We start from the raw sequence: 27331 nt of genomic DNA, 5'->3' as shown, positions 1-27331 counted from the left end.
TCGTTTTTTTTTGCTGTTTTTGTCTCGGTTTTTGTCGTTTACTTTGTACTTTTTGTCGCGTTTTTTGTTGCAGCTTTTGTCGTTTTTTTTATTGCATTTTTGGACGTGATTTTAGCCTTTTTTGTAATTATATTTTGTTGCATTTTTTGTCGGATTTTTGTTTTTTTTTGCCTTTTTTTGTGGTTTTTCTGTTCCCTTTCATTTGTCTTTTTTGTTGCATTTTTGTCATGTTTTTTTGACTTGTGTTTAACCATTTTTTTTTGTTACATTTTTTGGTTAATTTTTTGTTTTTTGTTGGCTTTTCCCTTTTTTATCGTCTTTTCCCATTTTTTGCATTTTCCTTCTTGCTGTTTTTGTTGCATGTTTTGTTGCGTTTTTTGTTGCTCTTTTGTTTCTCCTTTTTTGTGTTTTTTATGTTTTTCTCGCTGCTTCGGTTTTTAGTTTTGTGTCGTTTTATTAGCCCTTTTTTTGTTGCAGTTTTGCACGTGTTTTTAACCTTTTTGTCTTTTTTTTGGCGTTTTTTGCTTGGTTTTTGACTTTATTTTTTAATATTCTTGTGCTTTTTTTGTTATCTTTGTTTTTGACATAATTTTTTGATTTTGTTGTTTTCTTTGAAGCCATATTTTGCTGCATTTTTGTTTCAATTCTTTTCGGTTTTTTGTTTTTTTGATGTGACTTTTTTTTGTTGTATTTTTTTCTCTATTTTTTGTTTTTTTGTCGCCTTTTTTGTGTCGCTTTTTTCTTTCACCCTTTTTGTCGTCTTTTTTGAAACTTTTCAAATTTTAATACATAATTACCTAAGAAACTGTATTTATTTGGTTGGATTTTAGGGGAAAGCAAACTTCTATATCTAAATAACTTTAAACCAAATTTTTCGGAATTTTCGTGTTTTAATGAAACCTTGATGACTCTCCAACGTAGTCCACCTCTATATTAAAAAAACATCCGTCTTGAAGACCGTTTAGTGGTACGTGGCACTATTTGTGTTTCACAGCCCTTTTGGATTCATCGATCTTTTGACCATCGTGCCATTCGTAAAACTCGTAGTTATCCAACATATTCTGTAAACTGTCCTCTAATAAAAAATATAAATTAATTAAAAATATACATATAAAAAAAAAAATAAAAAATACAGACCGTTTAAAATTTTAATTGAAGGCAGTTCACCACCGTACTCTTCAGGAAGACACGCTTTCGGCACATATTTATACAAAGTGTCCGAATTAGACGAGTGACAGTGTATCTAAAAACGGTAAAAATACACTAGATGCCAAAAAAGTTGCTCTAGTTACCATATTATACAGTTCACTGTTTAGGAAGGGCTTCAGCAAAGCTATAATCTTGTCGGTGAGTGGAATGGCGTTCATCACGTGAATCCCTTTGATTCTGACAGGCGCACCTTTCTTGAATCAATAATAATAGTTATTATTAAATGTATAGTTCGTTTCGTTAGTGGAATCGTCAAATAAATACCTGGATGTGACGCAGCGAATGTCTCAATGCACTTATATTTGTTTTAAATAAATGCCTAAACGAAAATCCTTGCATGTCAAAGACGGCTATGGCCCCATTTGCGAAACCCTTTTGGTGTACAGAGAGTGTGCAGACCATATTAACAAGACTGAGATGATTCACACTGTAGAAATTACTCACTGTTTCGTCTAGAAGTTTGGTCATTAGAATAGCATAGCCTTCGGGGGTGGTTTTGGGGAGGATATTTACAAACCTGGAAATTGTCCATTGAATTCTATTTTTGATTTTTGAAATTATTTTTTCGAGTAACTTACCCTACGGACGCCGTAGTTTTTAAAACGTCAGGGGTCAGAGCTGTGTAGACTTCAGGGCAGAGATTTCGTATGGTAAAATAATGGTCGATGGTAATTTTCGCGTGTTCTATGTCGTTGTAACAGCTGTGAAGAAAAAATGCCACTTGGATTTCTGCAATAGAATGTTTGATTTACGTAGATTTAAATAAAAAATTGTAGAAAACCTACCCATCAATTTTGGAAGGTATGGTTGCTCGTTTAACCATTGGTGCAACATTTGGACATCTTGCTTTCGTAATTCTGGGTCTATTTCGTACAATTTCTCTGCTTCTATGAATTTGAAAGGCATGTTATTGGCGAAAAATAGTGCTGTTTTCGTGTTTTTAAATCGTGTTGTGCGACCTGCGGAAAAGTTATCAAGAGATAAACGAGATTGTTGATAATTGTTCGAACTATTAAAGTGTGTGCTCTTTGAAACTATATTATTAGTTTAAATTAAATAGAGATAGTGGGTCATTCCACTATATATACTTGTATAAATGTTTTTTTTTTGTTGTTTTTAGGATATTTTTGGCCGACAAAATTTGCTAAGATAGAACTGAACAATATTAAGAAGGGGTGGGTGGGCGAATTTCGACCCATTTTATTTATTTTAATTTTATTTTTAACTCCAATCGGTTTTCCAGAATCGCCAGTTGAAATTTCGCAATTTTTAAAAATTTCAAAAAATTCCAATTTCATTCCGAATATTTCGAAAATATTGCTCCGTGACCCTAAACACGCTACATTTTTGGAATCAGCACGTCAAGATTTATAACCCTGAATTTTTAAATAATTTTTGGACGACCTTTTCATAAAAGAAATTCTCCCTTGTGCAAATTTTAATTCTCAATTGACGATTCTGGAAAAACGGTATAATTTTCGAAAAAATGAAGCACTTCTGGGAATCTAAATCTACGAAAAATGTTTTTATCTAATTTTTGAAGGTGTCTCAAAAATGGTAAAAAATTGCAGAGTGGAATATTGAAAAATTTAGATTTTGGAAAAGTTGTTAAAAAATCAAAAAAGAAATCTGAGATCTAGATCTAGATCTCTGGGTGCCAATTCGAAAAATATAAAGATTTCTAATAATGCAAAAACTTGCCATATTTTAATTGGTTATTCTGGAAAAATGGTAGGAATTTTTGAAGAAATGAAGCATAAAATAACTTTAGGGTCTGAATACTACAAGCATAAAAAATGTCTTTAGCTAATAATTTTACAACGTGACCGAAAAATGATCAAAAATTTCGTAAAGTACATATTGAAAAATTGCCATAAAAATCCACAAAAATTTCTGGGATATTTATCCCGACGTACTGATTTGAAAAATATTTATGGTCCCGGACCAAAATTAAAAAAAAAGAGGTCATCACAAAAATTTACTGAATAAGTTATCTAAATTTTAAAAAATAAAATATTCCTGTACTTGTGGTTCATGAATCCGTGTGAAGTTTTTACCCTAGTCATCCAAATTTTTGGGAAAAAATCAAAATTGGATAGCAACATTTTACAATATTGCCGAAAAAATTTGCTAAGGTAGAACTGAACAATATTAAGGGTAGTCACTGGAATAAAGAAGGGGTGGGTGGGCGGGCCTAGTACTTGACAAGATAAGACTCATTTTGGTAAATGACATATCCTTTAAGGAAATGAAGGGAGGGTGGGCGGGGCTAAAACTTTGCTAAGATAGAACTGAACAATATTAAGAAGGAGTGGGTGGGCGAATTTCGACCCATTTTATTTATTTTAATTTTATTTTTAACTGCAATCGGTTTTCCATAATCGCCAGTTGAAATTTCGCAATTTTTAAAAATTTCAAAAAATTCCAATTTCATTCCGAATATTTCGAAAATATTGCTCCGTGACCCTAAACACGCTACATTTTTGGAATCAGCACGTCGAGATTTATAACCCTGAATTTTTAAATAATTTTTGGACGACTTTTTCATAAAAGAAATTTTCCCTTGTGCAAATTTTAATTTTCAATTGACGATTCTGGAAAAACGGTAGTAATTTTCGAAAAAATGAAGCACTTCTGGGAATCTAAATCTACGAAAAATGTTTTCATCTAATTTTTGAAGGTGTCTGGAAAATGGTAAAAAATTTCACAGTGGAATATTGAAAAATTTAGATTTTGGAAAAGTCGTTAAAAAATCAAAAAAAAATCTGAGATCTAGTTCCAGATCTCTAGGTGCTAATTCAAAAAATATAAAGATTTGTAATAATCCAAAAACTTGCCATATTTTAATTGGTTATTCTGGAAAAATGGTAGGAATGTTTGAAGAAATGAAGCATAAAATAACTTTAGGGTCTGAATACTACAAGTATAAAAAATGTCTTTAGCTAATAATTTTAGAAGGTGACTGAAAAATCATCAAAAATTTCGTAAAGTACATATTGAAAAATTGCCATAAAAATCAACAAAAATTTCTGATATATTTATCCCGACGTACTGATTTGAAAAATATTTATGGTCCCGGACCAAAATTAAAAAAAAAGAGGTCATCACAAAAATTTACCGAATAAGTGATCTAAATTTGAAAAAATAATATATTCCTGTACTTGTGGTTTATGAATCCGTGTGAAGTTTTTACCCTAGACATCCAAATTTTTGGGAAAAAAATCAAAATTGGATAGCAACATTTTAAATGATTGCCGAAAAAATTTGCTAAGATAGAACTGAACAATATTAAGGGTAGTCACTGGAATAAAGAAGGGGTGGGTGGGCGGGGCTAGAACTTGATAAGATAAGACTGATTTTGGTAAATGACATATCCTTTAAGGAAACGAAGGGAGGGTGGGCGGGGCTAAAACTTTGCTAAGATACAACTGAACAATATTAAGAAGGAGTGGGTGGGCGAATTTCGACCCATTTTATTTATTTCAATTTTATTTTTAACTTCAATCGGTTTTCCAGAATCGCCAGTTGAAATTTCGCAATTTTTAAAAATTTCGAAAAAATTCCAGTTTCATTCCGAATATTTCGAAAATATTGCTCCGTGACCCTAAACACGCTACATTTTTGGAATCAGCACGCCAAGATTTATAACCCTGAATTTTTAAATAATTTTTGGACGAGTTTTTCATAAAAGAAATTTTCCCTTGTGCAAATTTTAATTTTCAATTGACGATTCTGAAAAAAACGGTAGTAATTTTCGAAAAAATGAAGCACTTCTGGGAATCTCAATCTACGAGAAATGTTTTTATCTAATTTTTGAAGGTGTCTGAAAAATGGTAAAAAATTTCACAGTGGAATATTGACAAATTTAGATTTTGGAAAAGTTGTTAAAAAGTCAAAAAAAAAATCGGAGATGTAGATCTCTAGGTGCGAATTCGAAAAATATAAAGATTTCTAATAATCCAAAAACTTGCCATATTTTAATTGGTTATTCTGGAAAAATGGTAGGAATTTTTGAAGAAATGAAGCATAAAATAACTTTAGGGTCTAAATACTACAAGCATAAAAATTGTCTTTAGCTAATAATTTTAGAAGGTGACCGAAAAATGATCAAAAATTTCATAAAGTACATATTGAAAAATTGCTATAAAAATCCACAAAAATTTCTGGGATATTTATCTCGACGTACTGATTTGAAAAATATTTATGGTCTCGGACCAAAATTAAAAAAATAAGAGGTCATCACAAAAATTTACCGAAAAAGTTATCTAAATTTGAAAAAATAAAATATTCCTCTACTTGTGGTTTATGAATTCGTGTGAAGTTTTTACCCTAGACATCCAAATTTTTGGGAAAAAATCAAAATTGGATAGCGTCATTTTACAATATTGCCGAAAAATTTTGCTAAGGTAGAACTGAACAATATTAAGGGTAGTCACTGGAATAAAGAAGGGGTGGGTGGGCGGGGCTAGTACTTGATAAGATAAGACTGATTTTGGTAAATGACATGTCCTTTAAGGAAATGAAGGGAGGGTGGGCGGGGCTAAAACTTTGCTAAGATAGAACTGAACAATATTAAGAATGGGTGGGTGGGCGAATTTCGATCCATTTTATTTATTTTAATTTTATTTTTAACTCCAATCGGTCTTCCAGAATCGCCAGTTGAAATTTCGCAATTTTTAAAAATTTCAAAAAATTCCAATTTGATTCCGAATATTTCGAAAATATTGCTGCGTGACCTTAAACACGCTACATTTTTGGAATCAGCACGTCAAGATGTATAACCCTGAATTTTTAAATAATTTTTGGACGACTTTTTCATAAAAGAAATTTTCCCTTGTGCAAATTTTAATTTTCAATTGACGATTCTGGAAAAACGGTAGTAATTTTCGAAAAAATGAAGCACTTCTGGGAATCTAAATCTACGAAAAATGTTTTTATCTAATTTTTGAAGGTGTCTGAAAAATGATAAAAAATTTCACAGTGGAATATTGAAAAATTTAGATTTTGGAAAAGTCGTTAAAGAATCAAAAAAAAATCTGAGATCTAGTTCCAGATCTCTAGGTGCTAATTCAAAAAATATAAAGATTTGTAATAATCCAAAAACTTGCCATATTTTAATTGGTTATTCTGGAAAAATGGTAGGAATGTTTGAAGAAATGAAGCATAAAATAACTTTAGGGTCTGAATACTACAAGTATAAAAAATGTCTTTAGCTAATAATTTTAGAAGGTGACCGAAAAATGATCAAAAATTTCATAAAGTACATATTGAAAAATTGCCATGAAAATCCACAAAAATTTCTGGGATATTTATCCCGACGTACTGATTTGAAAAATATTTATGGTTCCGGACCAAAATTAAAAAAAAAGAGCTTATCACAAAAATTTACCGAATAAGTTATCTAAATTTGAAAAAATAAAATATTCCTGTAGTTGCGGTTTATGAATCCGTGTGAAGTTTTTACCCTAGACATCCAAATTTTTGGGAAAAAATCAAAATTGGATAGCAACATTTTAAATTATTGCCGAAAAAATTTGCTAAGGTAGAACTGAACAATATTAAGGGTAGTCACTGGAATAAAGAAGGGGTGGGTGGGCGGGGCTAGTACTTGATAAGATAAAACTGATTTTGGTAAATGACATATCCTTTAAGGAAATGAAGGGAGGGTGGGCGGGGCTAAAACTTTGCTAAGATACAACTCAACAATATTAAGAAGGAGTGGGTGGGCGAATTTCGACCCATTATATTTATTTTAATTTTATTTTTAACTCCAATCGGTTTTCCACAATCGCCAATTGAAATTTCGCAATTTTTAAAAATTTCAAAAAATTTCAATTTCATTCCGAATATTTCGAAAATATTGCTCCGTGGCCCTAAACACGCTACATTTTTGGAATCAGCACGTCAAGATTTATAACCCTGAATTTTTAAATAATTTTTGGACGACTTTTTCATAAAAGAAATTTTCCCTTGTGCAAATTTTAATTTTCAATTGACGATTCTGGAAAAACGGTAGCAATTTTCGAAAAAATGAAGCACTTCTGGGAATCTAAATCTACGAAAAATGTTTTTATCTAATTTTAGAATGTGTCTGAAAAATGATAAAAAAATTCACAGTGAAAATTATTGAAAAATTTAGATTTTGGAAAAGTTGTTAAAAAAAAAAATCGGAGATGTAGATCTCTAGGTGCTAATTCGAAAAATATAAAGATTTCTAATAATCCAAAAACTTGCCATATTTTAATTGGTTATTCTGGAAAAATGGTAGGAATTTTTGAAGAAATGAAGCATAAAATAACTTTAGGGTCTGAATACTACAAGTATAAAAAATGTCTTTAGCTAATAATTTTAGAAGGTGACCGAAAAATGATCAAAAATTTCGTAAAGTACATGTTGAAAAATTGCCATAAAAATCCACAAAAATTTCTGGGATAATTATTCCGACGTACTGATTTGAAAAATATTTATGGTCCCGGACCAAAATTTAAAAAAAGAGGTCATCACAAAAATTTACAGAAAGTTATCTAAATTTGAAAAAATAAAATATTCCTGTACTTGTGGTTTATGAATCCGTGTGAAGTTTTTACCCTTGACATCCAAATTTTTGGGAAACAATCAAAATTGGATAGCAACATTTTACAATATTGCCGAAAAAATTTGCTAAGGTAGAACTGAACAATATTAAGGGTAGTCACTGGAATAAAGAAGGGGTGGGTGGGCGGGGCTAGTACTTGATAAGATAAGACTGATTTTGGTAAATGACATATTCTTTAAGGAAACGAAGGGAGGGTGGGCGGGGCTAAAACTTTGCTAAGATTCAACTGAACAATATTAATAAGGAGTGGGTGGGCGAATTTCGACCCATTTTATTTATTTTAATTTTGTTTTTAACTCCAATCGGTTTTCCAGAATCGCCAATTGAAATTTCGCAATTTTTAAAAATTTCAAAAAATTCCAATTTCATTCCGAATATTTCGAAAATATTGCTGCGTGACCCTAAACGCGCTACATTTTTGAAATCAGCACGTCAAGATTTATAACCCTGAATTTTTAAATAATTTTTGGACGACTTCTTCATAAAATAAATTTTCCCTTGTGCAAATTTTAATTTTCAATTGACGATTCTGGAAAAACGGTATAATTTTTGAAAAAATGAAGCACTTCTGGAAATCTAAATCTACGAAAAATGTTTTGATCTAATTTTGGAAGGTGTCTGAAAAATGATAAAAAATTTCACAGTGGAATATTGAAAAATTTAGATTTTGGAAAAGTTGTTAAAAAATTTAAAAAAAATCTGAGATCTAGATCTAGATCTCTAGGTGCTAATTCGAAAAATATAAAAATTTCTAATAATCCAAAAACTTGCCATATTTTAATCGGTTATTCTGGAAAAATGGTAGGAATTTTTGAAGAAATGAAGCATAAAATAACTTTAGGGTCTGAATACTACAAGCATAAAAAATGTCTTTAGCTAATAATTTTAGAAGGTGACCGAAAAATGTTCAAAAATTTCATAAAGTACATATTAAAAAATTGCCATAAAAATCCACAAAAATTTCTGGGATATTTATCCCGACGTACTGATTTGAAAAATATTTATGGTCCCGGACCAAAATTTAAAAAAAGAGGTCTTCACAAAAATTTACCGAATAAGTTATGTAAATTTGAAAAAATAAAATATTCCTGTACTTGGGGTTTATGAATCCGTGTGAAGTTTTTACCCTAGACATCCAAATTTTTGGGAAAAAATCAAAATTGGATAGCAACATTTTACAATATTGCCGAAAAAATTTGCTAAGGTAGAACTGAACAATATTAAGGGTATTCACTGGAATAAAGAAGGGGTGGGTGGGCGGGGCTAGTACTTGATAAGATAAGACTGATTTTGTAAATGACATATCCATAAAGGAAATGAAGGGAGGGTGGGCGGGGCTAAAACTTTGCTAAGAAACAACTGAACAATATTAAGAAGGAGTGGGTGGGCGAATTTCGACCCATTTTATTTATTTTAATTTTATTTTTAACTCCAATCGGTTTTCCAGAATCGCCAATCGAAATTTCGCAATTTTTAAAAATTTCAAAAAATTCCAATTTCATTCCGAATATTTCGAAAATATTGCTCCAACAGCCTAAACAGGCTACATTTTTGGAATGAGCACGTCAAGATTTATAACCCTGAATTTTTGAATAATTTTTGGACGACTTTTTCATAAAAGAAATTTTCCCTTGTGCAAATTTTAATTTTCTGTTGACGATTCTGGAAAAACGGTAGCAATTTTCGAAAAAATGAAGCACTTCTGGGAATCTAAATCTACGAAAAATGTTTTTATCCAATTTTTGAAGGTGTCTGAAAAATGGTAAAAATTTCACAGTGGAATATTGAAAAATGTAGATTTTGGAAAAGTTGTTAAAAAATCAAAAAAAAATCGGAGATGTAGATGTCTAGGTGCTAATTCGAAAAATATATAGATTTCTAATAATCCAAAAACTTGTCATATTTTAATTGGTCATTCTGGAAAAATGGTAGGAATTTTTGAAGAAATGAAGCATAAAATAACTTTAGGGTCTGAATACTACAAGTATAAAAAATGTCTTTAGCTAATAATTTTAGAAGGTGACCGAAAAATGATGAAAAATTTCGTAAAGTGCATATTGAAAAATTGCCATAAAAATCCACAAAAATTTCTGGGATATTTATCTCGACGTACTGATTTGAAAAATATAGCGGTCATCACAAAAATTTACCGAATAAGTTATCTAAATTTGAAAAAATAAAATATTCCTGTACTTGTGGATTATGAATCCGTGTGAAGTTTTACCCTAGGCATCCAAATTTTTGGGAAAAAATCAAAATTGGATAGCAACATTTTACAATATTGCCGAAAAAATTTGCTAAGGTAGAACTGAACAATATTAAGGGTAGTCACTGGAATAAAGAAGGGGTGAATGGGCGGGGCTAAATTTTGCTAAGATAGAACTGAATAATACTAAGAATGGGTGGGTGAGCGGGTGAATTTCGACCCATTTTATTTATTTTAATTTTATTTTTAATTCCAATCGGTTTTCCAGAATCGCCGATTGAAATTTCGCAATTTTTAAAAATTTCAAAAAATTCCAATTTCATTCCGAATATTTCGAAAATATTGCTGCGTGACCTTAAACACGCTACATTTTTGGAATCAGCACGTCAAGATTTATAACCCTGAATTTTTAAATAATTTTTGGACGACTTTTTCATAAAGGACCCGGGGTGGGCTAGTTAGCATCATGCTTGCCCGCTACACCTTGGGTCGTGGGTTCGATTCCCGCCATGGCTCTGGGTGTAACGTGTATGTCCCGTTCCCCTGTAATTGGGCCTCAGTGCCTGTTGGGGGACGTAATTAATAAAATAAAATAAAAAATAAATAAATAAAATAAAAGAAATTTTGCCTTGTGCAAATTTTAATTTTCAATTGACGATTCTGGAAAAACGGTAGTAATTGTCGAAAAAATGAAGCACTTCTGGGAATCTAAATCTACGAAAAATGTTTTTATCTAATTTTTGAAGGTGTCTGAAAAATGATAAAAAATTGCACAGTGGAATATTGAAAAATTTAGATTTTGGACAAGTTGTTAAAAAATCAAAAAAAAAATCTCTAGGTGCTAATTCGAAAAATATAAAGATTTCTAATTATCCAAAAACTTGCCATATTTTAATTGGTTATTCTGGAAAAATGGTAGGAATTTTTGAAGTAATGAAGCATAAAATAACTTAAGGGTCTGAATACTACAAGCATAAAAAATGGCTTTGGCTAATAATTTTAGAAGGTGACCGAAAAATGATCAAAAATTTCATAAAGTACATATTGAAAAATTGCCATAAAAATCCACAAAAATTTCTGGGATATTTATCCCGACGTACTGATTTGAAAAATATTTATGGTCCCGGACCAAAATTAAAAAAAAAGTGGTCATCACAAAAATTTACCGAATAAGTTATCTAAATTTGAAAAAATAAAATATTCCTGTACTTGTGGTTTATGAATCCGTGTGAAGTGTTTACCCTAGATATCCAAATTTTTGGGAAAAAATCAAAATTGGATAGCCACATTTTACAATATTGCCGAAAAAAATTGCTGAGGTAGAACTGAACAATATTAAGGGTAGTCACTGGAATAAAGAAGGGGTGGGTGGGCGGGGCTAGTACTTGATAAGATAAGAGTGATTTTGGTAAATGACATATTCTTTAAGGAAACAAAGGGAGGGTGGGCGGGGCTAAAACTTTGCTAACATAGAACTGAACAATATTAAGAATGGGTGGGTGGGCGAATTCAGACCCATTTTATTTATTTTAATTCTATTTTTAACTCCAATCGGTCTTCCAGAATCGCCAGTTGAAATTTCGCAATTTTTAAAAATTTCAAAAAATTCCAATTTCATTCCGAGTATTTCGAAAATATTGCTCCGTGACCCTAAACACGCTACATTTTTGGAATCAGCACGTCAAGATTTATAACCCTGAATTTTTAAATAATTTTTGGACGACTTTTTCATAAAAGAAATTTTCCCTTGTGCAAATTTTAATTTTCAATTGACGATTCTGGAAAAACGGTATAATTTTTGAAAAAATGAAGCACTTCTGGGAATCTAAATCTACGAAAAATGTTTTTAGCTAATTTTTGAAGGTGTCTGGAAAATGATAAAAAATTTCACAGTGGAATATTGAAAAATTTAGATTTTGGAAAAGTTGTTAAAAAGTCAAAAAAAAATCGGAGATGTAGATCTCTAGGTGCTAATTCGAAAAATATAAAGATTTCTAATAATCCAAAAACTTGCCATATTTGAATTAGTTATTCTGCAAAAATTGTAGGAATTTTTGAAGAAATGAAGCATAAAATAACTTTAGGGTCTGAATACTACAAGTATAAAAAATGTCTTTAGCTAATAATTTTAGAAGGTGACCGAAAAATGGTCAAAAATTTCATAAAGTACATGTTGAAAAATTGCCATAAAAATCCACCAAATTTCTGGGATATTTATCCCGACGTACTGATTTGAAAAATATTTATGGTCCCGGACCAAAATTAAAAAAAAGAGGTCTTCACAAAAATTTACCGAATAAGTTATCTAAATTTGAAAAAATAAGATATTCCTGTACTTGTAGTTTATGAATCCGTGTGAAGTTTTTACCCTAGACATCCAAATTTTTGGGAAAAAATCAAAATTGGATAGCGTCATTTTACAATATTGCCGAAAAATTTTGCTAAGGTAGAACTGAACAATATTAAGGGTAGTCACTGGAATAAAGAAGGGGTGGGTGGGCGGGGCTAGGACTTGATAAGATAAGACTGATTTTGGTAAATGACATATCCTTTAAGGAAATGAAGGGAGGGTGGGCGGGGCTAAAACTTTGCCAAGATACAACTGAACTATATTAAGAAGGAGTGGGTGGGCGAATTTCGACCCATTTTATTTATTTTAACTTTATTTTTGACTCCAATCGGTTTTCCAGAATCGCCAATTGAAATTTCGCAATTTTTAAAAATTTCAAAATTCCAATTTCATTCCGAATATTTCGAAAATATTGCTCCGTGACCCTAAACACGCTACATTTTTGGAATCAGCACGTCAAGATTTATAACCCTGAATTTTTAAATAATTTTTGGACGACTTTTTCATAAAAGAAATTTTCCCTTGTGCAAACGAAAATATTGCTCCGTGACCCTAAACACGCTACATTTTTGGAATCAGCACGTCAAGATTTATAATCCTGAATTTTTAAATAATTTTTGGACGACTTTTTCATAAAAGAAATTTTCCCTTGTGCATATTTTAATTTTCAATTGACGATTCTGGAAAAACGGTAGCAATTTTCGAAAAAATGAAGCACTTCTGGGAATCTGAATCTACAAAAAATGTTTTTATCTAATTTTTGAATGTGTCTGAAAAATAATAAAAAATTTCACAGTGCAATATTGAAAAATTTAGATTTTGGAAAAGTTGTAAAAAAATCAAAAAAATTTGAGATGCAGATCTCTAGGTGCTAATTCGAAAAATATAAAGATTTCTAATAATCCAAAAACTTGCCATATTTTAATTGGTGATTCTGCAAAAATGGTAAGAATTTTCGAAGAAATGTTGCCAAAAATGAAAAAAAAAGCTCAGGGAATTTTTATTCTTTTGCATGGAATACCAACAAACTTACTAGATTTTCATAATATATAAAGATCGTGAACGGATAATACTATATACTATTTGTGTTTCACAGTTCTCTTGGACTCGTCGATCTTTTGCTTATCCAGCCACTCGTAAAACTCGTAGTTGTCCAACATATTCTGCAAACACTCCTCTAAAATCGACAAATAAAGTAAAAATAAAAAAAAAAAATACACACCGCTTAAAATTTTAACTGGGGGCAATTCGCCACCATAGTCTTCAGGTAGACACTCTTTCGGCACGTATTTATACAAAGTGTCTGAATTAGAAGAGTGACAGTGTATCTAAAAACAAAAAATACACTATAGATGCCAAAAATGTTACTCTAGTTACCATATTATACAGTTCACTGTTTAGGAAGGGCTTCACCAAAGCTATAAACCGGTCAGTGAGTGGAATGGCGTTCATGACGTGGATCCCTTTGAGTCTAATATACTTAAATCAAATTATTAAATGTATAGTTCGTTCCGTTAGTGTAATAGTGTACCTTGAGATGATCCAGCGAATATTTTACTGCACGCAAATTCATTTTAAATAAATGTCTAAACGAAAATCCGTGCATGTCAACGAGGATGACATTTCCATTTGGGAAACTCTTTTGGTGTACATGTAGTGCTGAAACCATTTTGACAAGATTGAGGTTATTCACGCAGTTAAAATTATTCGCTCTTGCGTCTAGGAGTTTGATCATGAGAATCGCGTAACCTTCGGGGGTGGTTTTGGGGAGAATATTCACAAACCTGGAGATTCTACATGAACATTGCGATTTTTTTTTTAAGTGACTTACGCTGTGGCAGTCGTGGTTTTTAAAACGTCAGGGGTCAGAGCAATGTGGATTTCTGGACAAATATTTCGTATGGTAAAGTAGTGTTCAATGGCGATTTTCGTGCGTTCTACGTCGTTGTAACAATTATGAAGAAAAAATAATATTTGGGTTTCTGAAATATCTGATTTAGATTTAAATACTTACTTATGAAAATGTGCAAAACGTACCGATTAACTGTGGCAGATGTGGCTGCCAATTTAACCATTGTTGTAACACTTCCAGGTCCTGTTTTCGCAATTCTGGGTGTTGTTGGTACACTGTTTCGGCTTCTGGGAATTTTAAGGGCATGTTGTTGGCGAAAATAATGAGTTTGTTTTCGTTTTTTTTAATTATGTTGCACGGACTTGTGAAAAGTTATCGAAAGATAAAGGAGATAAATAAATCAGTGTTCGAACAATGCAACTGTCTGGGTTTTGTAGCTGTTTTGTTGTATTGTTGCACTTGTATAAACGTTGACTGTAATGTCATTGAATTCATTTTTTTTTTACATTTTTGTTGCAGGCTTTAGTCGTTTTTTATCGTTTTTGGTGTTGATGTCTCCCTTTTTTTTGTCATTTCTTTTGTGTTTTTATCGCTTTTTGGCATTTCTTTGGCTCTTCTTTTTTAGGCTTAATGTTGTTTTTCTATCGTTTTTTGTTGGTTTGTTGTCTATTTTGGTTGCTTTTTTGTGTTTTTTGTCTTTTTTCTGTCATTCTTGTATTTAAGATTTTTTTGTTGCATTTTTGTTGTATTTTTTATCGTTTTTGTCCTTTTTGCACATTGTTTTTGTTTTTTTGCGTTATTCATAGTATGTATATTATATTTTATAGCAGAATTACTGTTAAATTTCTTTCAAAACTTTGTAACGTTTGCACTAAAGAAATTTTTACTTATCATTTTTGGTTTTTTTAATTCCTTTTCTGTATTTTTTTTGGTTTTTCTGGTTTTTGCCGCTTTTTCTGTTGCGATTTTTGGCGTTTTTTGGTAGCTTTTTGCAGTTTTTATTGCTTGTTTCTCGAGTTTTTTTTGTCGTTTTTGGTGTTTTTTGTCTTCCTTTTTACCTCTTCTTTTGTGTTTTTATCGTTTTTTTGGGCTTAGTGTTTTTCTGTGCGTTTTCGGTGGTCATTGTCTTTTTTGTCTTATTTTTTTAGTCGTCTTTTTTTGTTGTTTTTTGCCGTCTTTTTGCTATTTTTTTGTTCTTTTTCTGTCATTCTTGTGTTTTTTTTCTCTTTTTTTATTCGGTTTTTATCGTGCTTGCATTTTTTGTTGCGTTTTTTTTTAATTGCATTTATATCTTTTTGTTGTTTTTGTCGTTTCTTTGTCGCTGTATTGATTGTCTTTTTAATTTTTTTTGTTATTGAGATGTATTTTCCTGTCATTTTTTAATCTGTAATATTTTTATAGCTCTTATTTTTTTATCTTTCTTTGTTGTTTTTTGGAAATATTTATGTCGTTTTTATGTTGTTTTTGGTCGCTTGTTGTCGCATATTATCTCTTTTATTCGTGTCTTTGTAATTTTTTGTTGCGATATTTGCCATATTTTGGCATAGTTTTTGTTTTTTTTTTGTATTTTTTATCGATTTTTTATCTTTATTTTCTTGTTTTGTGGCCTTTTTTGTAGCTTTTTGCGTTTTTTATTTTTTATTTCTTTTCTCGTTTTCTTTGTCGATTTTCGCCTTTTCTATAGTTTTGTCTCGTTTTTGGTTTATTTTTTTGTTTTTGTTGTGTCGTTTTTGTGTTTTTTCTCTCCTTTTTACCGTCTTTTTTGTTTGAAATATTTATCATTTTTTTGTTTGTCGTGATTTTAGCGCTCTTGCATTTTTTGTTTCTTTTTTGTTGTATTGTTTACCGCGTTTTTGAAATGAAATGATTTTTTATCCTGTTTTACGCTTGTTTTTTGTCATCTTTTTTGTCTTTTTTCTGTTATTTTTGCTGTTTTTTTTTATTTTTTTGTTTCTTGGTGGTTTTTTAATTTCATCCAATGTTTTGTTTCTCGCTTTGTTCTGTCGTTTTCTCCTTGCATTTTTTTTTACTTTTATTGTTCATCTTTTCGTCGTTGTAATGACGTTTTTTGTTGTTTTTTTTAATTGCATTTATATCTTTTTGTTGTTTTTGTTGTTTTTTGTCGCTGTTTTTCGTTGTTTTTTTAAACGATTTTTTTGTCTTTACTTTCTTGTTTTGTCGCTTTCTGAAGTTTGTTGTTGCTTTCTTCTCAGTTTGTTTGCCGTTTTAAATTTTTTTTGTATATTGTTTGATTTTCTTTGTTGTTGTAGTTTTTGTCACCTTTTTTTTGGTTCTTTTTTGTCCTTAATTTGTTTTTTGTGATTTTTGTCTTTTTTGTTGTCTTTTTCTGTCACTTTTTAATCTGTAATATTTTTATGGCTCTTATTTTTGGTATCTTTTTTTTGTTGTGTTTTTGGTCGTTTTTTGTCGCATATAATGTCCTTTATTTGTGGGTTTGTAATTTTTTGTTGCGTTATTTGCCATATTTTGGCACAGTTTTTTATCGATTTGTTTGTCTTTATTTTCTTGTTTTGTGGCATTTTTTTGTAGCTTTTTGCATTTTTTATTTTTTTTTCTCGTTTTCTTTGTCGATTTTTGTCCTTTTCTCGTTTTTGGTTTATTTTTTGTTTTTGTTGTGTCGTTTTTGTGTTTTTTCTCTCATTTTTACCGTCTTTTTTGCTTGAAATTTTTGTCATTTTTTTTGTCGTCATTTTGTTTTTTTGTTTGTCGTGATTTTAGCCCTTTTGCATTTTTTGTTTCTTTTTTGTTGTATTGTTTACCGCGTTTTTGAAATGAAATGATTTTTTATCCTGTTTAACGCTTGTTTTTTGTCGTCTTTTTTTGTCTTTTTTGGATTTTTTTTTGTTTTTTGGTGCTTTTTTATTTTCATCCAATGTCTTGTTCTGCTGTTTTTCCTTGCATTTTTTGTTACTTTTATTCGTCGTCTTTTTGTCGTTGTATTGACGTTTTTTGTTGCTAGTTTTTTGTCTTTTCTGTTTTTTTTTGATTGATTTTTTTGTTTTTATTTTCTTCTTTTGTCGCTTTTTGCAGTTTTTTAATTGCTTTTTTTTAGGGTTTTTTGTCATTTTTTTGGGGTGTTTTTGTTGTTGTCTTTTTTATACTTGCCTTTTTGTTGGTATTTGGATCGCATTTGTTCCATTTTTAATCGCTTTTTGTCCTGTTTTATCTACATTTTGTTGTTTTTGTAGTTTTTGTCTTTTTTTTGTTTTTTTTTGAAATGGAATTCCTGAGTATATTATATTTTACAGCAGAACTGCTCTTAAATTTCTTTCAAAATTTGTAACATTCGTACTGAAAAAATCTGTTGCCATATATTCCTTATTTATCATTTCATCATTTTCGGACGTTTTTTTGTCCCTTTTCTGATTTTTTTGGGTTTTTCGCGTTTTTTGGTAGCTTTTTGCAGATTTGTATTGATTTTTTGTCCAGTTTTTTTGTCGCTTTTTTGTTGGTTGTTGTCTTTTTTGTCTTATGTTTTAATAATAATAATAATAATAGTATTTTTTTTTTGGTTTTTATCTTTTTTGTTTTTTATCGCTTTTGTCTGTATTTTGTTGTCTTGATCACTTTTATTTATCGTTTTTCTTATATTCATTGGGCGCCTTTCCGTCGTTTTCGCCGCTTGCCGTTTTGTTTTTTATATTTTTTTGTTGGTATTTTGGTGGTTATTTGTCGACTTTTTTGTCGCATTGTCGACATTTTCTGTTTTTTTGTTGATTTTCTTTGCTGTTGCAGTTTTTGTCATGTTTTTGGGTCGTTTTGATCCATTTTTTGTTGTTTTTATTTTTTTTTAATTTCTTGGTTAAAATTTTTGTCACTTTTTGGTCGTTATCTTGTTCTTTTTATTGTTTTTTTGGTCACTTCTAATATTTGTCACTGTTGCATTTTTTTGTAATCTTTTTTTGTCGTGTTTTTGGTCGCTGTTTGTCCTCTTTTTAATTACATATATATCTATATATATATTTGTTGTTGTGTTTTTTTTTTGTTTTTTTGTCGTTTCTTGTGTTGTGTTTTCGTAGTCGCTTTTTTGTCGATTTTCGTCCTTTTTTACTATTTTGTCGCATTTTTAATTCCTTTTTTGTTCTTGCTGTGTCGTTTTTGTGTTTTTTGTATCTTTTTTGACGTCTTATTTGCTTGAAATTTTTGTCACGTTTCTTGTTGTCATTCTATTTCTTTTGTTATAATTTCTGTTGTTTTTTTTATTTGTCGTGTTTTTAGCTCTCTTTTTTTTTCACTTTTCTTATCCTTTTTTTGTCGTGCTTTTTTGTAGATTTTTTTACTTTTATTATTGCGTTTTAAGTTCTTTTTTGCGTTTTTTGCTGTCTTTTTGTCGCTTTTTTAGTCTCGCTGTGTTAGTTATAGATCTTAAAATATTAAAACGATACAGACTTGACAGCAACAGTACTGAACCAATGACATCGTATCTGAAGTTTAGAACACAAAGGAAGGGTGAACTTTCTAACTCAGTAGCAGTCAGAATCGGTATCCCGCAAGGATCGATTCTTGGCCCAGTACTGTTTTTAATACATATATTATATTAGTAATTTTTTAATCATTACCCAATATAAATAGCACCATATTGAATATAGCTAAAGACCTAAATAATGTACCTGTACCATGCAACATCAGATTTTTCAACACTAACAATAGTATAAAAACTAACAGCAAATTGACTGGATACTTCAGAGATTAAGCAAAACAGGTAGTTATTAACGTAATAGTTGTATAGTTTCCCCAGTTCTAACTCGGTTTAAAACTTTTACACATCATAAAGCCGAATTAGAACTGGGGAAACTATACCGATTTTTAAATACACAGTTTTTACACGAACACTATTTGCGTTTCACAGGCCTCTTCGACTCGTCCACCTTTTGGCTATCATGCCATTCATAAAACTCGTAGTTGTCCAACAGGTTCTGCACACTTTCCTCTAAAATCTATAAATTATATCAAAAAAAAAAACAAAAATACAGACCGTTTAAAATTTTAATCGAGGGCAGTTCGCCACCAAAATCCTCAGGCAGGCACTCTTTCGGCACAAATTTATACAAAGTGTCTGAATTGGACGAGTGATAGTAAATCTAAAAACATAAAAAATACACTAGATTCCAAAAACGTTGTTCTAGTTACAGAATTATACAGTTCGTTGTTTAAGAAGGGCTTCAGCAAAGCTTTAATTTTGTCAGTGAGTGGAAGGGCGTTCATCACGTGGACTCCTTTGATTTTGACTGGCGCGCTTTTCTTGAATCAAATTATTATTAAAAGTTCGTTTGATTAGGGAATGGTGAAATACCTGGAGGTGACGCAACGCATGTCGTAATATACGTATGTTCAGTTTAAATAAATGCCAAAACGAAAATCCGTTCATGTCAAAGAGAACGATAACCCCATTTAGGAAACTATTTTGGAGTATATAAAGTGTAGCAGTCATATTAATCAGATTTATATAATTTCCACAGTTGAAATTGGTCACTTTTTCGTCTAGAATCTTGTTCACAATAATAGTGTAACCTTCGGGGGTGGTTTTGGGGAGAACGTTCACAAACCTGGTGATTCTACATGAATTGAGTTCGTTTTTTGAGAGGAACTTACATTATGGAAGCTGTAGTTTTTAAAACGTCAGGGGTCAGAGCAGTGAAGACTTCAGGACAATGATTTCGGATGGTACAGTAGTGGTCAATGGTGATTTTCGTCTGTTCTATATCGTGGTAGCAGTGATGTAGCAAAAATGCTATTTGAATGTCTGTAATAGTGTTTGATTTAAGTAGATTTAAATAAAAAAATTGTGGAAAACGTACCCATCAATTTTGGAAGATGTGGCTGCCCATTTAACCATTGGTGTAGCACTTCGATGTCTTGTTTTCGCAATTGTGGGTCTTTTTCGTACAATTTTTCGACTTCTATGAGTTTGAAAGACATATTGTTGGTAAAAATGCTGTGTTTGGTTTCGTGTTTTTTCTAATCATGCTTATTAGCAAGATTAGAAAAAAATTTCTAATCTTGCTTATTAGCAAGATTAGAAAAAAAGTGGTGGAAAGTCATCGAAAGATAAAGGAGATTGAAGTATCTTCACCTTGTAACTATGCTAACAGTTAAATGTTGACTGGAATTTGACTCAACCCATTAATGATATCAGTTGAATTATTTTTTTGTTTTTCAATTTTTCGATCTGCAATTCTTCGTTTCCGATTTCTGTTTTCTGTGTTTTTTCAGACTTTCGCTTTTTCAATGTTCTGATTTTACAAGTTCTGTTTTTGTCAAGGTAAAATTTTTCGGTGTTTGGATTTTTCAGTTTTTAGTTTTCAATTTTTGAATTGCAATTTTTCTAGTTTTCATTTTAAATCTCTAATAATAATAAGATTTTTTTTTTGGTTTTTCGATATTACGATTCTAGAATTTTTACATTTTCCAATTATTGGAATTTGAAACCTTATCATTTATTCGACTTTTCAATTTTTTTATTTTTAATTTTTCAGTTTTTCAATTCTTGATTTCTTCGAATTTTTGATTTTCAATTTTTCGTTTCGGTTTTTTGTTTTCTTTATTTGTACAATTTTTCCACTTTTCAGTGTTCCCATTTAATAATTTTTTCTTTTTTCAGTTTCAATTTCTTCAATTTGAATTTTTCAATTTTTCATTTGAAAGTTCCACTTTTAGGTTTTTTAATTTTCCGTTTATTGAGTTTAAAATTTTTCATTTTCAATTTTCCTATTTTTCATTTCTTCAATTTCATTTTAAGTATTTTGCAATAATTACAATTTTTAAAATTTTTCAGTTTTGTTTTACAATTTTGGAATTTTTCTATTTTTAAATTATTGAATCATATTTTCAATTTTTCGATTTTTAAAATTTTCAGTTTCTCGATATTTAATTTTTCAATTTTTTGACCTTTCGGTGTTACAGTTTTTCGACTTTACAATTTTGACGATTCTGTAATTTTTAGATTTCACAATTTTTGGCATTTTCAATTTTTCGATTCGATTGGTTTTTTCATCTTTCAAATTTTTCGATTCATTAGTTTTTTTCGATTTTTAAATTTCTAGATTTTTAGTTTTTCAATGTTCCAATTTTTTGTTGCTTCAGTTCTTCGAATTGCAATTTTTCGATGTTTCAGTTTTTCGATTTTTAATTTTTTCCCATTTTTTAGCTTTTCGATTTTTAATTTTTAGATTTTTCAATTTCTGAAACATAAAGAAAATAAAACAGCGAAAAACTCGTCTAAAATCGAGAAAATGAAAATAAAAAAATCGGGAAAATGAAAAATGAGAGCTGAGAAATCGAGAAAACGAAAAAATGGCAATCGCAAACTTGAAAAATAGCAAATCAAAAATTGAAGAAACGAAAAACTGAAAAATTTGGAAATCGAGAAATTGAAAAATTGAAAAAATTAAAGTTGAAAAACCGAAAAATTATGAAACCGAAACATTGAAAAATAGAAAAATATATAAAATCGAAGAAAACGAAAAAGTGAAAAACTGTGATATCAAAAAGTTAGCCAAAGGTAAATAAATCCAGATTTTTTTGTTTTATTCAGTTTTTTGATTTGCAATTTTTCGAGTTTTCAAGTCCAAATTGTCCAACTTTTGATTTTTTCAATTTTTTTATTTTTTTCGGTTCCGATTTTTATTTTCTTAATTTTTTCAATGTTTCGCCTTCTCAATGTTCTGATTTTACAATTTCTCTTTTTGTCAAGGTAAAAGAGTTTTCATTTTTAAATTATTCAATTTTCAGACTTTCCAAATTTTGGATGTTTCAGTTTTTCAATTTGCAATTTCACGAGTTTTCAGTTTTGGCTTTTTATTTTCTTTGTTGTCAATTTTTCGAATTTTCAGTGTTCTGATTTTATAGTTTTCCTTGTTTTCAATGTAAAATTTTTGATTTTTTAATTTTTTAATTGGTTCGATTTGAAAGTTTTCGAATTTTCCACTTTTAGATTGTGAATTTTTCAGATTCTCAATTTTTCAATTTTTCATTTCTTCAATTTCTCTACTTTTCATTTGAAGTATGTTATAATAGTCAATCATAATTTTTCAGTTCCGATTTTTATTTTCTTAATTTTTTCAATGTTTCGCCTTCTCAATGTTCTGATTTTACAATTTCTCTTTTTGTCAAGGTAAAAGAGTTTTCATTTTTAAATTATTCAATTTTCCGACTTTCCAAATTTTGGATGTTTCAGTTTTTCGATTTGCAATTTCACGAGTTTTCAGTTTTGGCTTTTTATTTTCTTTGTTGTCAATTTTTCGATTTTTCAGTGTTCTGATTTTATAGTTTTCCTTGTTTTCAATGTAAAATTTTTGATTTTTTAATTTTTCGATTTGAAAGTTTTCGAATTTTCCACTTTTAGATTGTGAATTTTTCGTTTATTCAGTTTAAAATTTTTCAGTTTCTCAATTTTTCAATTTTTCATTTCTTCAATTTCTCTACTTTTCATTTGAAGTATGTTATAATAGTCAATCATAATTTTTCAGTTCCGATTTTTATTTTCTTAATTTTTTCAATGTTTCGCCTTCTCAATGTTCTGATTTTACGATTTCTCTTTTTGTCAAGGTAAAAGAGTTTTCATTTTTAAATTATTCAATTTTCAGACTTTCCAAATTTTGGATGTTTCAGTTTTTCGATTTGCAATTTCACGAGTTTTCAGTTTTGGCTTTTTATTTTCCTTGTTGTCAATTTTTCGATTTTTCAGTGTTCTGATTTTATAGTTTTCCTTGTTTTCAATGTAAAATTTTTGATTTTTTAAATTTTTAATTGGTTCGATTTGAAAGTTTTCGAATTTTCCACTTTTAGATTGTGAATTTTTCAGATTCTCAATTTTTCAATTTTTCATTTCTTCAATTTCTCTACTTTTCATTTGAAGTATGTTATAATAGTCAATCATAATTTTTTAAAATATTCAATTTTTTTATTTTTGAATTATTAGGTTTATTATTCAATTTGATTTTTCAATCTTCTGATTGTAATTTTTTGTTTTTTCAGTTTCAGTTTTTTCAATTCTTAATTCTTTTTCGATTTGCAATTTCACGAGTTTTCAGTTTTTGAGCTTTTACCAAAGTTGCCTAAAAATTTTCTAAATTTTCGGTGTCAAAATCAAAGTTTTTAAATATTCCAAAAATCGCCATATTTATTTTGGCGATTCTAGAAATCTGGTTGGAATTTTCGAAGAAATGTTGCCAAAAATGACTCCTGCAAATCGAAATCAACAAGAAATCTTCTGCTAATTTTTGAAAGTGCTTGAAAAGAGCTCAAAAATGTTAAAAAGGATGGAAAACTTGAGCTTCTCAGAGTTGCCTAAAAATCCGCAAGAATTCTAGAATACAAATCTGGACAAATTGGTTCAAAAAACAGCGCATTGATAGACCCAGACCAAGATTTTCTAATTCTTTCGGTTTCAAAACAATATTTTTTTAATGTCCTGAAAATGGCCATATTTCTTTTTGGTGATTCTTGAAATCCGGTTGGAATTTTCGAAGAAATGTTGCCGAAAATTACTTCTGCAAGTCAAAATCAACAAAAGATGTTGTTTGGAAATTTTTGAGGGTTCGGCTCAAAAAATTAAAAATAAAAATTTGAGCTTTTGGCGAAGTTGCTTAAAAGTGTAAAAAAAATTCTCGAAAGATTTTCGAAAATTTTGGTTTTTCAGTTCTTCATTTCTTCTTTTTTACGATTTGCAATTTTTCGTCTCGGTTTTTTATTTTCTTTATTTGTACAATTTTTCCACTTTTCAGGGTTCCGATTTTATAATTTTTTTTTTTCAATTTCAGTTTCTCAATTTGAATTTTTCAATTTTTCATTTGAAAGTTTTCGAATTTTCCACTTTCAGATTTTTTAATTTTCCGTTTATTCAGTCTAAAATTTTTCATTTCTTCAATTTCTCTACATTTCACTTTAAGTATGTTGCAGTAATTAAAATTTTTAAAATTTTTCAGTGTTTTTTTACAATTTTGGAATTTATCCAGTTTTAAATTATTGAATTTTATTCGATTTTTAAATTTTTCGATTTTTAAATTTTCAGTTTCTCGATATTTAATTTTTTGACCTTTCAATGTTAAAATGTTTTTCGACTTTACAATTTTGACGGTTCTGTAATTTTTCGATTTCACAATTTTTGGGGTTTCCAATTTTTCGATACATTAATTTTTTTCGATTTTTAAATTTTTAGATTTTTAGTTTTTCAATGTTCCATTTTTCGTTGCTTTAATTCTTCGAATTGCAATTTTTCGATTTTTCGGTTTTTCGATTTTTCAATTTTTTCCCATTTTTTAGTTTTTCGATTTTGAATTTTTCAATTTTTTGAATAAAAAAATGAAAAATTGCAAAATTGTAAAATTGAAAATTCAAAAATGAAAAAAGCTTTGAAACATCGAAAGAATAAAAATTGAGAAACTTGAAAATCGGAAAAGTGCAAAATCGAAAAAACGAGATACATATATTTTACAATTGATTAAATATTGAAAATGAAAGAAATCGAAAAATCGAATAATTGGAAATCTAAAAATTGCAAAATTGAAAATTTTAATAATTGAAAAATTGAATAAAAGAAAAATATAAAATCGAAAGAAACATTGAAAAAATAAAAAAATGAAACAGCGAGAAACTCATAGAGAGAAAATGAAAATAAAAAAATCGTAGTCATAGGTAAATAAATCAGATTTTTATTTTCTTAATTTTTTCAATATTTCGACTTCTCAATGTTCTGATTTTACAATTCCTCATTTTGTGAAGATAAAAGAGTTTTCAATTTTAAATTATTCAATTTTCAGGCTTTCTAAATTTTGGATATTTCGGTTTTTAGATTTTACAATTTTTCGATTTGCAATTTCCCGAGTTTTCAGTTTTTCGTTTTGGCTTTTCATTTTCTTTGTTTTCAATTTTTCGATTTTTTAGTGTTCTGATTTTATAATTTTCCTTGTTTCCAATGTAAAATTTTTTAATTTTTGAATTTTTTAATTCTTCATTTTGCAATTCTTCGTTTCCGGTTTTTCTTTTCTGTATTTTTTAAATTTCTCGCTTTTGAATGTTCTGGTTTTACAATTTCTCTTTTTGTCAACAATTTTGGATTTTTCAGTTTTTTAGTTTTCAATTTTTGATTTGCCATTTTTCTATTTTTCATTTTAAATATCTAATAATAATAATAATTTCTGTCGTTTTACGATTCAAGAATTTTTCCATTTTCCAACTATTGGATTTTGAAACCTTATCATTTATTCGACTTTTCAGTTTTTCGATTTTTAATTTTTCAGTTTTTCAGTTCATCATTTCTTTGAATTTTTGATTTGCAATTTTTCGTTTCGGTTTTTTATTTTCTTTATTTGTATAATTTTTCCACTTTTCAGTGTTCCGATTTTATAATTTTTTGTTTTTTCAAGTTCAATTTCTTCAATTTTTCATTTTTTTTTGTTTTTTCAGTTTTACGACATGCAACTTTTCGAGATTTCGTTTTTAAATTGTTCAGTTTTCAGATTTTCCAAATTTTGGATGTTTCATTTTTTAGATTTTACGATTTTTCGATTTGCAATTTCACGAGTTTTCGGTTTTTCGTTTAGGCTTTTTATTTTCTTTTTTTTCAATTTTTGGTTTTTATATTTTTTAATTTTCCGTTTATTCAGTTTAAAATTTTTCAGTTTCAATTTTTCAATTTCTCATTTCTTCAGTTCTTCTACTTTTCATTTTAAGTATGTTGCAATAATTACAATTTTTAAATTTTCAGTTTCTCGATATTTAATTTTTCAATTTTTTGATCATTAAATGTTACAGTTTTCCGATTTTACAATTTTTGGGTTTTTCAATTTTTCGATTCGATTCGTTTTTTCTTCTTTCCAGTTTTTCGATTCATTAATTTTTTTCGATTTTTAAATTTCCAGGTTTTTAGTTCTTGCTTCAGTTCTTCGAATTGCAATTTTTCGATTTTTCAGTGTTTCGATTTTAAATTTTTTCCCATTTTTTAGTTTTTCGATTTTTAATTTTTAGTTTTTTCAATTTTTCGTTTTTTCAACTTTTCGAATAAAAAAATGAAAAATTGCAAAATTATAAGATTGAAAATTCAAAAATGAAAGAAAGCTTTGAAAAATCGAAAGATTAAAAATTGAGAAACTTGGAAATCTAAAAATTGCAAAATTGAAGATTTTAAAAATTGGAAAATTGAGGAACTGAAAAAATCAAAAATCGAAAATTTGAAAAAATAAAATCGAAGAAAACGTAAAAATGAAAAACTGTGGTATTAAAAAGTTAATCAAAGATAAATAAATCTAGATTTTTTGTTTTTTCAGTTTTTCGATTTGCAATTTTTCGAGGTTTCAGTCTTTCTATTTGGCTTTTTATTTTCTTTGTTGCCAATTTTTCGATTTTTCAGTCTTTTGATTTTATAGTTTTCCTTGTTTCCAATGTAAAATTTTTGATTTTTTTAATTTTTCAATCTTTCGATTTGAAAGTTTTCGAATTTTCCACTTTTAGATTTCGAATTTTTCGTTTATTCAGTTTAAAATTTTTCATTATCAATTTTTCAATTTTTCATTTCTTCAGTTTCTCTACTTTTCATTTTAAGTATGTTATAATGATTATAATTTTTAAAAATTTTCAATTTTTTTATTTTTAGTATTTTGGAATTTTTCCGTTTTTGAATTTTTGGATTTATTATTCGATTTGGTTTTTCAGCTTTTCGATTTTTTAACTTTTCGATCATAGAAAATGAAAAAATTCAAAATTGTAAAATTGACAACTCGAAAATGGAAAAAAGATTTAAAAAATTCTATCTATCTAAAAATTGAAAAATCAAAGATTAAAAATTGAGAAACTTGAAAATCAAAAAAGTGCAAAATCGAAACACGAAACAGGTATTGTAAAATTGAAATAGAAGTCTGAAAATCGAATAATTGGAAATCTAAAAATTGCAAAATTGAAAATTTTAAAAATTGGAAAATTTTTTGGAATTGAAAAATCAAAACTTGAAAATTTGAAAAATTGAATAAAAGAAAAAATAAAATAAAATCGAAAGAAACGTTGAAAAAATAAAGAAAACAAAACAGCGAAAAACTCATGTAAAATCGAGAAAATGAAAATAAAAAATCGGGAAAATGAAAAATAAGAGCTGAGAAATCGAGA

At 28.9% G+C, this 27331-nt stretch overlaps 3 protein-coding genes across 5 annotated transcripts in view; 1 reads left to right on the top strand and 2 right to left on the bottom strand.

Annotated features, from left to right (window-relative positions):
* The window catches only part of LOC135133257 (valine--tRNA ligase-like), a 98916-nt gene that overhangs the window by 20028 nt on the left and 51557 nt on the right, over positions 1 to 27331 (top strand). The window lies entirely within an intron of this gene.
* On the bottom strand, positions 13345 to 14619 carry LOC135132968 (alpha-tocopherol transfer protein-like). Of its 3 annotated transcripts, none has more exons than XM_064061202.1 (6): positions 14398 to 14619; positions 14192 to 14351; positions 13892 to 14144; positions 13738 to 13839; positions 13583 to 13688; positions 13345 to 13523 (listed from the first exon to the last, which is right to left on the bottom strand). In XM_064061202.1, exons 1-6 carry the CDS (start codon positions 14516 to 14518, stop codon positions 13483 to 13485), a joined length of 783 nt encoding a protein of 260 aa, XP_063917272.1. In that variant the 5' UTR covers positions 14519 to 14619; the 3' UTR covers positions 13345 to 13482. The 3 variants fall into 3 exon arrangements, with proteins under 3 accessions (XP_063917272.1, XP_063917260.1, XP_063917264.1); XM_064061190.1 differs by having other exon boundaries at positions 13345 to 13537; positions 14398 to 14613; XM_064061194.1 differs by having other exon boundaries at positions 13345 to 13537; positions 14192 to 14342; positions 14398 to 14612.
* On the bottom strand, positions 19050 to 19647 carry LOC135132957 (clavesin-1-like). The gene is made up of 4 exons (XM_064061180.1): positions 19527 to 19647; positions 19364 to 19474; positions 19209 to 19314; positions 19050 to 19163 (listed from the first exon to the last, which is right to left on the bottom strand). The coding sequence occupies exons 1-4, from the start codon at positions 19599 to 19601 to the stop codon at positions 19066 to 19068; spliced, it is 390 nt and encodes a 129-aa protein (XP_063917250.1). The 5' UTR covers positions 19602 to 19647; the 3' UTR covers positions 19050 to 19065.

This window comes from Zophobas morio, unplaced genomic scaffold (assembly GCF_036711695.1).
Source record: "Zophobas morio isolate AGI-343-1 ecotype UQ-CSIRO unplaced genomic scaffold, CSIRO_AGI_Zmor_V1 ptg000003l, whole genome shotgun sequence".
NCBI lineage: Eukaryota > Metazoa > Arthropoda > Insecta > Coleoptera > Tenebrionidae > Zophobas > Zophobas morio.
This window is presented reverse-complemented; position numbering and strand designations above follow the sequence as displayed.

Coding starts and splice junctions, on each gene's coding strand:
- LOC135132968 (XM_064061190.1), bottom strand. CDS start 14,518: ATGCCCTTAAAATTCCCAGAAGCCGAAACAGTGTACCAACAACACCCA. Junction 14,352..14,397: donor ACATCTGCCACAGTTAATCG/GTACGTTTTGCA, acceptor AATCTAAATCAG/ATATTTCAGAAACCCAAATA. Junction 13,840..13,891: donor ATTCGCTGGATCATCTCAAG/GTACACTATTAC, acceptor ATTTGATTTAAG/TATATTAGACTCAAAGGGAT.
- LOC135132957 (XM_064061180.1), bottom strand. CDS start 19,601: ATGAACGGATTTTCGTTTTGGCATTTATTTAAACTGAACATACGTATA. Junction 19,315..19,363: donor ACAACGAACTGTATAATTCT/GTAACTAGAACA, acceptor TTATGTTTTTAG/ATTTACTATCACTCGTCCAA. Junction 19,164..19,208: donor CTCGATTAAAATTTTAAACG/GTCTGTATTTTT, acceptor TATAGATTTTAG/AGGAAAGTGTGCAGAACCTG.